We start from the raw sequence: 12,271 nt of genomic DNA, 5'->3' as shown, positions 1-12,271 counted from the left end.
CACGCACAGTGCAGCAGAACCTACAGCCACAATAGGAAATGCCACCAATGACTAGATCCCACGTTACCTATTTTAAGCTCAGCTAGTATGTTGTGCTGTTGAATCTTACACCTTTTTTGAAAGTACAAACCTCTTTAATCAACGTTAAATAACTAAATTGTTAAGACGTTCTTTGCTAAATTGAACCTGGTTGGTGAGCTGTAACGATGTCGACGAGTTTAAATGTTTTGCTCCTGCTTCATGTCTCTTGGACTTGTTTTTTACAAAGCTGTATTTGAATAAAACTTTTAATTGCTGGCAGACCCGTTTTTAGCTAACACCGTTCAGGAGAAGAAAGCCTTTGATTTGTTTCTTTCCCTCAGTTATTCTCCCTCTGCTGTGGACATTTGAAAATTGTATCTTGATTAGCGTATTCTGCAAGATGTTTGAGATGTGGTTTGTTTTACAGTGGAGACCCGGACGCCCTGACAAATTACCCACAACCCCTCAGAGTCCTGGAGGCCATGGTCACCGCGGTGCACAATAATGTTCAGAGTGGGTAGGTAATCCTCTCTCTCACTCACTCACACACACACACACACACACACACACACACACACACACACACACACACACACTTTGTTCCACATTGATTGAACGTTCTTCCAAAATGTTTCCCTTCCTCTTGTCGCTTTATTTATTCTCTCTATTCAAAGCCTCAAAATGAACACCTGCTGTGTGTCAAATGCCAGTAAAGTGTCTGTTAGTTGAACAACAAAAGGCAGCAGCAAACCTTCCTGTTAGCTTAGATGAGAACAAAGTGAAATAAATGCATGCCTGACTAAATGATTCCTCATTGTCAGTGAGGGATTTCCTTTCAGCTTGTTCTTTACTTTGTGTGGATTATTGGTGCAAATAAGAATTATATCTATCATCGGCACACAGCATGAGGCCAAGCATCCTCCGAGTTGGTAGAAAAGAACCATGACAGGCAAAAGATAGTGGCCCAAATAGATAATGTATAGCAAAGAGTTTAAGAAATCTCTGTCCCTTTATCACTGTCTCACTCTGTGCCCGACTGACCGCTGTCCTCCTTCTCCCTCAGTGACAGCGCCGTGACCTCGGATGACCTCCTGGCGTGGCTGCATCCGTTCTGCGGCGACGCGGCGCTCCCCGTTCGGCCCCGCATCGACGTGCTGCAGATCCTGGAGAGCAACTTCAGCCTCCAGGACAGTGACGTGCGTCTCCTGCTGCTCTACAGGACTCAGGCGGTGCTCAAAGGCAGAGAGGTAACGCGCACGCGGTCGTGACTCATCAGCCCCACTCCAAGAGTCGGGCGACTTTGAGAGATGTTCGGCATACGTTACTTGAGAATTAACTTTACAACACTGCCACTTGATTCGATGGGAGCCAGAGATGGCTTTTTTTTTTTTCGTTCTCTCCGAGGTCGTAACATCAAAAGCCGGACCGTAGACTTTGAACAGATACTCAAGATTGAGGATAAAGGGAAGAGATAAGTGGACGGAGTAGAACGGGTAGGAGTGTTGTTGAGGGGATTATTTTAAGAGGATTGAGAAGTGCCCCACACTCCATCGGGACACAGGAATGTGGACGTATACATTCCCATCATGCAACATTATGGGCTTTGAGCTGAAAAAGCGGTGGTGTGCCGCCGAATGCGTAAACAAATCACATGCGTATGTTTGAAAATGTGGCTCTGCCTGCCCACCCCAACCATCGAGCGCCATTAAGTTTCCTGACTGGCTGATTACCAAGCTGGTCAATTAATGTGTAAATGTATGCGTGCAGCCGCGGGCCATTGTCAGCGCAGGTAGACAGGTGTGTGTGTCTGTGTGTGTGTGTGTGTGTATGGGTCCAGGCTCTTTAACTAATTGGGTGCACTCCCGACATTTGGCAGCGACAAGACACACACACACACACACACACAGGCGGGCGCAAACGTGCGCTCTTAAGGCAATGTTCATCCCAGGGATCAGTTAATTTATCTTGTTAAAAAGGAATTGAACTCATCTTAAATTAGTCTCCTGCTCTCCCAGCGAGACTTGTTTCAGATGAAGTGCCACTTTCTCTTGTTTCTCCCCGAGGCAACCAAAAGGCCTCACAATGTGTGAACAGGGTTTTTGTAGCCAAATCTCTCATTAGATATGATTAGTCTAATTTTTTGGTAGTTGCATAGCTTTTCAGTTTCCACATGTGTGCCGAAGCACAAATTCAAAGCTTTTTTTTTTTTTGGTGCTCCCTAATTGGAGTGACACTCCATCCACCCATCTCCGCCGGCTGCAGCCCTGCTGAAAGCTGCCGGTGGCACAGTAATCATGTTGGCTCGGACTGCACCACCCGCAAGCGGTGCTGGCACCGGCGTCGGAGCCCCGAGGCCACGGCCGAGACCCGGTGTGACCTCGTCTTGTCGGCTTTGAAGCAGAAAATGAATCCATGGTTTTGATGAAGTCAGACGACAACATTTGGGAGACGGCAAGGATACACTGGCTGAGAGGGACTCACACACACATTGACCGTTTTATCCGCCTTGCACTGCATACTTATGAGGGGTGAAGCATATCAGAAATCATCACCAGTACCTCACACACCAAACTAGCACCAGACAGGGCCTCTGCCATCCTGAAAAATATTGATTTTGTAAATGTCAGACGTCGCTCGGTAGAGCGGCTCAATCAACAACTTACCTGCATTTGAACCAAACTGCATGAACTAGACCAAACTGCATGAACTAGGTAAAGGGAGTGAAAGTTTAAAACTTTTTATATGCTCCACACCTGAAGGCAGCTGCAAAATAGTTGCACACACACCGAATGTAAAGAAGTTTCCATGCGTTAAGATGCATGTACAAACACTCCCCCGGGCAGACTGGCTGAATGTCTTAATGAACGTTTTTTTTCCCTCCATCTTCTCTTTCTCTCTCTCTCCTTCAATTTGAACAAATACTAAAGTATTGGATTAATGAATCAAAGGGTATTTAACAAGTCATTCATTTTGCATTTTAATTATTTATATTTGTGGCCAGTTAAGAAAACGTATACTTTTTAATAATAAAAGGTTGTCTTTCTTTAAGGTTTTTAATGGATAGACTAATTATGCTAAAGAGAAATTGCTGTCATTCATCTTTTTTAATCTGCTACAAATCAGCCTGGTTAATTGTCATTGATAAATTACAGACATTATGCCAGACTTGCATTATATAGATTTTTTTGGTTCTTGAAAACAGGAAAAAGATTAATGTAGACACGTGGATATGTGCAAAAAATGAATTAATTAAATGTGGGTCATGAAATTGCAGAAGATGAATACTAACCAGGGATTCTCGGGGGAAGTAGTGTGCGAGGATACAAATAATGGAACGGGTACGCTTTGACATTGTGCCGTTGCAGCAGTATCTGAAATAATCTGATTCCAAAAGTGAATTGATGTTGACTTTCACTCATAGAGGGAATAAAGGAAACCCGACTAAAACACAGCAAGACTATTTTTAGTTTACTATTTATTATCATTATTAGCTCATGTTGGGACTCTTCAGCCGGAGACCTTTCAAGTAAAGGCAACTTGACCAAAATGAAGGCTCACAATCTGCGTGCTAAGCTAAGGCTGTAGCACCATGTTTACCTTGCAGACCCGAGAGAGCATATTTCAGAGATGTGCCACTATCTCATTGGAAAGCGAGTTACCTTAAAGACCGTAGGTTCGCAGCCTCCATTATGACTGTACATAATATGTCCCGGCTTGGTGCAGTGTGGACTGTTATGTAAATAACGCGCTAAATATGTCTGTCCTCGATTTGTTGCTGTTAATAAGCTGTGTGATCGGCTGCCAGGAGGCCCTCGCAGCTCTCACAACGGGGCTCGCGGCCTCGTCTGCCGCATGTGAGTCACAAACACCACGGACTCATTTAAACCACCTTATGTAAACCTGCAGACTTTTGGGCCACCGCGGAGGAGGAGGAGGCGACACTCGCGCTCTGTTAGAGCTCCTGTCTGCAACCAGTTGCCTCCACCTTCACAAAGCAGCATTGTTATCCATTCATTCGGAGTTATGTCTTTGGCAAGTTGGCCCTTCGCTCACCTTTTGTTCTCGCTTTGCTGCTGAATTCTGCACCACGTGCAAAAGCAGTGACTTGTTCTGTCCGCTGCGAGCAAAGCTTATGGTGGTGAACTGCCGAGTAGCAAAGTGACCCCATCACATCACGTCTGAGAAAGTATGATGTAGCCTCGTCTTACAATGCATCCGTCCATCCACAGGCTTAAACTGAAGATCCTTTTCGAGGGTATCAGTGGGCTGGAGCCGGGAGGTCACACTGTGGACGGTCCATCAAGGTGCTAGATTTTCCTTGTGCTACTCAAGTATTTTGCCAAAAGCTCACATACACAATGTACAGGCATTACGTCGGGCCAACTGGATTTTTCTGTCCGGCATCTCCGATAATCACAGTTGATTTTAGTTTAAAGCTCATCAAGCGCTTTCTTTTGGTTTGGTTCAGTCTACTGATGACCTACTTGGTGGTGTCTCTAGGCTGCATTGTGTATTCTTACAGAACTGATTCACGTACTGTGTAATCCTCCATCCTTGCCATATAGCCTTGTGAAAACACTTCTTTGATGCTACCTCAAGAAATCCTCAGATCCTCAGAGTCTGTTTCAGGATGTGAAAGGTCTCGTGTTCTCCTCATATTGGCCTTCCAAGCATCCGCGTCCCTTCTGCATGTTGCGGTCTGTGCACCCTCATCCATATACAGTTTGCCTTATTTGAATAACACCCCCACAGACCAACGTGTGTGCACAACCAGCATGCCAGCCTGTGAAAGAACCAAACAAATGTCATTATGGCAGAGGCTGTTTCGCCCAGACCGGGTCAAGCTGGGCCGTGTCAGTGGAAAAGGCCACTGGATGATGCAAAGCTGCTGCCTCGCACACACCCAGCGATGATGGATCAGAAGTAAACAAATAGAAAAATAATTAGAGAGAGGAAGGGAATGATGATGGATCCCAAGCGTACACAAAGAGAGGGAAAGATTTTGAGATGATATTGAAAAACATAAAAAGAGGACAAGAAGCCGCTTGCCTTTTCCGATACATCAGCTTTCCTCCCGCCAGCGGCATCCCGTGTGCATCTCAACACACTACTCAGGCGCTGGCACAGATGAAGACGCATAAAAAGGAGGAATTAATGAGCCCAATAGAAACGCTGACATTTAGGTACCATGGAGGGAGGATGTTAGAGGTGCAGACCGCGATACATTTTTTGCCTTCATTTTGAATGATTAGTCATAACAGCGGGGCATCCAAATGTCACCACTGTCAACACTGAAGCGTGCGTGTGTGTGTGTGTGTGTGTGTGTGTGTGTGTGTGTGTGTGTGTGTGTGTGTGTGTGTGCGCGCGCGTATTGTGTTAGAGCTCCATGTTACAAATATCAATATGCTTTAGGTCATTTGTTGACAGCGTTTCTTGGACAAAAGCGGTGACCACCTGCTGCTCAATGTAGAGCCTACTCTGCTTACCGTATTTTCGCGACTATAAGGCGCACTTAAAATCCTTTTTTTTCTAAAAAAACGGCGCGTGCGCCTTGTAATCCGGAGCGCCGTATATATGGCTCAATTGGTTGATCCATACTGGTTAACGAGGATCCATTGGAGGGAAAGTCTGGTGCCAGCAGCCGCGGTAATTCCAGCTCCAACAGCGTATTGTAACGGACTGTGTTTTCATGTTCTGGAGCGGCGTTGCACTTTACAGAGTTTTGGGATGTTCAGTGAAGGGCGCACAATGTGACGTCACTCATCTTAGTGCCACCTATGGGGACGCGGGAATTGTTGTTGTTTTGGAGAGCGATGGTGTGTTTTTGTTCGGCGTAGGCTACGGCCGACAGTAGCCTGTTTCTCGACAATAAAACCAGAAGATAAGCACATTGTCCAGAGATTCATTAGCGAGAGTCGCTACAGTATATTAAAGCTCGTAGTTGGATGTCGGGATCGCGCTGACGGTCCGCTGCGAGGCGCCACCGTCTGTTCCAGCGCTGCCTCTCGGTGCAAGATGCACGAAAGCATTTGCCAAGAATGTTTTCATTAATCAAGAACGAAAGTTGGAGGTTCAGAGATATTGTTAATATCCACATTAACGTTTGAACAACGTTTCCATGGGAGTGAAGAGTTTTCAGAACGCTTAATAACGTTTGATTTAGCACAGCCCGATCTAGTGGATGCATAACGCAGCCCCAGTCAAACGTTTTACTGCAGTTACTTCTATGCGCCTTGTGATCCGGTGCGCTCTATATATGAAAATAGTTCTAAAATTGGCGATTTATTGAAGGTGCGCCTTGTAATTCAGTGCGCCGTATAGTCGCGAAAATACGGTAATCCTCGATGTTTTCATCCAGGGAGCCAGGACGTTGCAGCAAGGTCTTCACACCTGTGTGCGCTCTAAATGATAGGAAGGTATGCGAGAAGATTCAACCCTGTGTGCGTGTGTGTGTGCGTGCGTGTGTGTGCGCGCGCTTGTTTGTGTGGATGAAAAGTCATCATCTAAGCTCATCAAGGATGATAGTTGATTCCTGCTACATGCCCCCCCCCCACCCCCGCTGTCAGTGTCACGGATCATTTGCTGTGACACCCTTGTTTTGATGCTGTGCTGTTTGGCCTTGCCGCGCGCCTTCGATCTGATATGGATGAGCGGAGCTGTGTCTGCTTCCAGCCTGCAGCTCCCACATCCCGACCAAGCTCCCACTTGTCTTCACTGATGCATGTTTTCGTTTATTTTTCTCTTCTTTAGATTTCATATGTTGTTGATGGTTTGATTTGATCAAGGCTGAGATCAGATTCCATTTCTTATTAGATGTATGGACTATTTTCCACTTGTGAATCTTATTTCAGATAAACATCGCGGCTTTGAACAGATCTTTGTTTGTATACCTACAGCATTAAGTCTACAACCGTACTTTTTATTCTTATTTTTTAAACCCTTTCCTAAATTCTCATTGCAGTCTTAATTGTCTTTCTCTTGTTTTTTCCCCTTTTTGAAGGATGCTAATTTATATTGAAACTACCAATTAAGCAGAAAATTACATAATTCCACCATTTCTGGACGCAATGTGTGAATTGTTTGCATGCATGCACACACACAGAGAGGCCATACATTTGCATTGGTGTATAGTCCACATCGAGGAAAACATTTATGTGACTCTAGGCCAGTCCTTGTTTCTCCACCTGTTGTGTGATTAGGTTGTAAGGCCACATTTTGGAAACCCCCAGTGAGCAGATAAGCCTTAGCCTTGACACATGTGCAACAAAATAAGTGGAAGAAGACAAGAAGAGCTGCCAAGTAGCTGCTGTATTTCTATCATACGACTGGAATACAAACAAACATAAGCAGGAATGTTGAAGGTTGTTAGAATCATTTCTTTTGTCTGCAGCTGATCCTTGTCAGAATCAAATATTATATATTGACAAACGGCTGGATGGGCTGTCTCTGTCAAACATGTGACCTGTGTTCAAAACTGGAAAAATGTCAGGATTTGTACCGCCAGGGATTGTCGGTGAGATTTAAAAAAAAAAAAAAAAAGTAGAAAAATAGACCAAGCTCAGCCGAGGTGAAGGCCGAGTGGAGAAGAGAAGACGGACTGAAAAGCTGAGGGAGATTTGTTTGATGAGCCCGGACTGGAGAGAGAGAGACACAGAGAGAGAGAGACAGAGAGAGAGAGAGGAGTCTGTTTCCAAGTAGATGAATAATAAATGTGACAGGGTCGAGGACGCTATCTAATAGCCACTCTCTAAGGCAACAGGTCATAGGTCAATGCCGTGATAGCCATGAATCCACGTGTTTTACTGGCGTTTATCTTTCCCCCTCATCCCAGAACAAGTTTACTCGCGCTCCATTTCATTCTTACTTTTACAATTTGAAACCAGGAGAGGAGAGCACAAGTCAGTTTAGTCATCTCGGCGGGACAGTCGACGATGACTCGTTTTTATTGGCAGGCACTCTGCTGCTCTCCAGCACCCAGCACCTAATAAAGGCTTCACTTCAACGGGTGGGATTTCTACTGTTCTTTAAGCACTAAGACACTTGTGTGCCAAAGCAACGCTGCTGCTTGTTGTGTTACATCATTTAGCCCCCCCCTCCCTTCTCCTTGGCCTCGACCCTTCTTAAAAATAGAAATATAGCGTGCGTGATTAAGCTTAACATACTATAGTGGCGGCTTGTGAACGTGAGCTTGTCACCGTTGTGATGTCGAGCTGGTTTGTGTGTGTGTGTGTGTGTGTGTGTGTTTGTGTGGGCCGACACGCTTGTTCTTTCCTTTCGTCCCTTCATCTGCTCTTCCCCTCCTGTATTTTGTCTTATGATCCACCCCCCCACCCCCCCTCGTCTCTTATCCTCCTCTACTTCCACTCCTGAGGCGCGTGTACCATTATGTATACTCAGGTGTCATGTTATACAACGTGGCTCCACTCAGACTCAGACTACAGGGAGAGAGAGAGAGAGAGAGAGAGAGAGAGAGAGAGAGTAAAAGCATAACAAATAGGTGTGGGGGGTGGGGGGGGTTAGAGAGCCGCATTTGTTTGTCATTGCACTCCCCTTGTCATGTCATCCTTTGCATGCACAATAATGTGTGTGTGTGTGTGTGTGTGCGTGCACATTTGTTTGTTCCCTACGGGCGCGCCTGTCTTCATCTTTACGCTTGTGTTTCCTCTGCATGCTCTTTGTGTGTTTCACTTTGAAGCCGTAATAAACCCCCCTCCCACTGGCCCTGAGGCTTCGTCCTTTTGGTGTTTGCTTCTCCGCTGCTCTCAGTTTGCACTGAAACCTGCACTCTCCCATCATCCCCCCCCCCCCCCCCCCCCCACTCCCCCTTGTCAAGTGTGCGACCTCTGCAACTTTATTCTGCCCGTCGCTCGGGACATTAGCCGGGGCGGGTCGATGAATATTGATGAGCGGCACCCTCGCGTAGAGGCCAGACACGGAGATGCGCAGGTCCCACGGCTCTACCAGCACTCCCAGTCCGATACACCGACGTGCCCACATCCCGTGTGCCCCAACCCCCACCCATCCCCATCCCGCTCCTGCTCGGGTCAAGGACCTGGGATAATTGCCGAGTCACAGAGGAGATCGCCCGGGCGGCTTTGTTGATGGGGGCAAAAGTTCACGAGGGTTTTTACTAACAGCTCATACAAATTCAGGCGGATAGAAGGCATCTTTGACTTGACTCAGAGAGGCGAACGGCCTCATCAGCTACACAGCACAGGCGCAGTGCCGCTTGCCATGCAGATATTTTTCAATAAACGGGGTTTCTCAAATTGGAAATACTTTCGGTATATTCAAAGGTATCGCCAGTGCTTTTTGTTTTTTTTGTTGGCAGCCTGCAGATTTATGCGAGTCGTCAATAACCGCCATGGTGTAACTGACGACTTTGCAGTGTCAGTGTTATAATTTAGTCTTAAAAGTCAGACTAAATCGAAACAGAGTTTATTAAGTAGGCCTATCTGTAAAAATAATGAGTTTTATGTTTTGGTAAGTGCAGGTTCTAGGGTAATGCTCCATTGGGTATTATAATCAGCCTAAAAGTGATGAAATGAATACACAAATTAAAACTGTATTAAATAGTTGGTTACTTGGAGCCGTAGGGACAAATTGTGGGTCCAGTAATCACAAACCATCTCAAAGATTGCTGTTGCTGTTTGGGTCCAGAATTCAAACTAGGCATAAAAATCATATCACAGCTGTTTTTTTTAACCATCATGTAATCCACAACATTTGTTAAACTGCCAGAAAACAGCTACCTGAAGATGAAAAGGGGAATCTGATGATCTATTAAAAGATGGGGTTGACCCTGCAGCACGACATTAAATAAAACATGCTATCCTCCTGATAGAAAGGTGCGAATTATGGCGCCCGCCATCATGAGCGGCAGTAGTAATCAGACGTGACGAGTGGGAGACGCGCCCAATGGCGGCCGCTGATGGTCGCACCGATCGTTAACCTGTCCTCCGCACGGGTTTGTTTGCCGCATACTTTAGCGAGTGCGCCGCAGGGTCCCCTCCTGGCAGCTATGAAGACATGGCGTGTATTCTCCGTACATGATAACTGGTGTTCAAATTGGGCTCCTGCTGGGCTTGTTTTGAGTTGTACTGACAGTATGAGTGGGTGTCGTGCTTGTGTTCTGGTGTCATCTCTGCCTTGAAAAGTGGTGACATCAGAATCCTTTTTCATTCCTTTGGTTTCTCATATCAATTCCCACCCATTACTGGGTTGTTTTGATGTAATTCGCGTTGTTGGCTTCCGGTTTTCATCTTATTGTCTCTATTGGCAAAGTCCGTCTGCTGGTCTTGGGTCCAGACAGATTCCTCTCAGCAACGGTTGGATGAACAACCATTACATTGGCAGAGAGCCTTTGGTGACTTTTCTCAACACACACAGTGCATGCATGCTTTGGCCAGTAGCCTTATCTCAACTATATTTGCTCTGGATTAATTGTCTATTCTAGGCAGGGGACGCACAGACAGAGGGGCTTAGCTCTGATTGTCTCCAAACTGAACATCTGATAGGACGTATTGATGCTGGCGGTTCAGGAGAAAATCATCCAGCTTTGAACAAACTTGCTCGAACCAGCACCGCGGATCGTTGTGTCTCAGAAGGCGCTGGGAGACATCCCCCGCAGAGTCCCCCAGGGATTGAGCAGTTTGTTTTCAACATATTCAAAACACAAATAACTAACTTTTAATCCAACAGTGTTTTGATTAATGGCGGGAAAGTGCAGATACAATATGTGAGGCTGACTGGTCCCTCTCTGTAATCGATTGACATTTGCCTTGCTTGTTGAATGTGTCATTTCCGCTGGTTGAAATAGCCACTGTCTGTCTCGCTGTGGGTGTAACGTCGTACAAGCGGGTCTTAACGCCCTGGCAGTGGCTGTCAATAATTTAGTGTCATCGGGCCACTTTAAACAGCTGTGGGAAACCCTGGGCATTGTGTGCTGTAACAAAGGGCCTATTTCCCTTCTGCTGGTGGATTCACAGATCAGTCAAAAGTCCGATTTAATTATGTGCTCTGTGGCTTTTGGACACCCACTGCCCCTTCAACACCTCGTTCGGGACTGCTGTAATAAATGGAGCGAAAGCTTGAGATTCATGAAAATCCTCAATCACCACCGACGCTTCGTACAGTGAAGGAGTAGTCTGATGCGCTGGGAGCTGCAAGGTTGGCGGTTCAAATCCCAGCTGCCCCATGTGCCATGTCAAAGTGTCTCTGAGCAAGACACATAACCCCTAATTGCTCCCCAGGCAAAATGTAACGCATGGGTTATAATGCAATGTAAGGTGCTTTGGATAAAAGTGTCAGCTAAATGTGATGTAATGTAATACAGTGACTTATTTTCCTCCTGATGGAAGTAAGCCTTAAATAATGATTATTCAAATGCTTGAGAACTTGAAATTGGTTTGGAGTCCACGGTTATTTGGTTAACATACTATGGTTAAAAAGGTTATAGCACTGAACATTTGTGTGAAAAAAGCTACTGTACCAAAATCAGCACAAAAAAAACAACTGATGTATGTTATAAGTAATGTTGCATGCGTGTCAGTGATGAGAAAGTATCAAAACAGCATTGGTTTTGCTGCTTGTGCTTCTTAAAATACAAGAACAATCCAGCTGGGTCTAATCAGTCCTGGATGTTCTTGGACACGTGGGGGGGGGAGTTCACCCCAGTAGACCCCTAATTGTCTCATTCTGACTGACACTTTAATCCCAGCTTTCTCATTTATGATCTTGATTGCATAATGCTACAGTTCATCAGAGGCCAGGCCAAATTGATGCTTGCAGAAATATAACTCCAAGGATTGCACATACACAATAACATAGCTGTTTTGTACGTGTCAGTATATGAAGTAAATGACGAAATGGTAATTTCAAAAGATCACTAACATTCCTGTCTTCTGGGCTTATGGGTTGTTTTCCAAGACAGGACAACAAAGTACAATCAGCCAATTCACCAAGACATCAAAACCCACATTATTTAAGCTGTGTCTGAGTGTCTAAAATGATCCACGGTATTAAAGTGAAGTGCGACTTGTGTGTTGAAAGCAGTTTAAATTTAAAAGCCGACAGTAGAGCATTTTGATGCTGGTGTGCATGTGTGTGTGTGTGTGTGTGTGTGTATATCATGTCCATCATTCAAAAGAGGAAAAGGTGACTTCTCTTTAATCAGTCTCACTCTCATGCGAGGGTAAAAGACACACACACACATACACACACATACACACACACGTTTCACCAAAGGAAA

At 45.5% G+C, this 12,271-nt stretch overlaps 1 protein-coding gene across 3 annotated transcripts in view; it reads left to right on the top strand.

The window, feature by feature from the left end:
* Positions 1-12,271, top strand: part of nbas (NBAS subunit of NRZ tethering complex) — a 106,377-nt gene that overhangs the window by 79,370 nt on the left and 14,736 nt on the right. For all 3 annotated transcript variants that reach the window (XM_037449412.2, XM_037449411.2, XM_037449410.2), the window contains 2 exons: positions 449-538; positions 1,085-1,268. In XM_037449412.2, coding sequence (XP_037305309.2) covers positions 449-538; positions 1,085-1,268 — 274 coding nt within the window. The remainder of the gene's footprint in view (positions 1-448; positions 539-1,084; positions 1,269-12,271) is intronic.

The sequence above is a fragment of the Pungitius pungitius genome, chromosome 20 (assembly GCF_949316345.1).
Source record: "Pungitius pungitius chromosome 20, fPunPun2.1, whole genome shotgun sequence".
Lineage (NCBI taxonomy): Eukaryota > Metazoa > Chordata > Actinopteri > Perciformes > Gasterosteidae > Pungitius > Pungitius pungitius.
The sequence above is the reverse complement of the archived record's forward strand: the minus strand, read 5'-3'. Positions and strand labels throughout refer to the sequence as shown.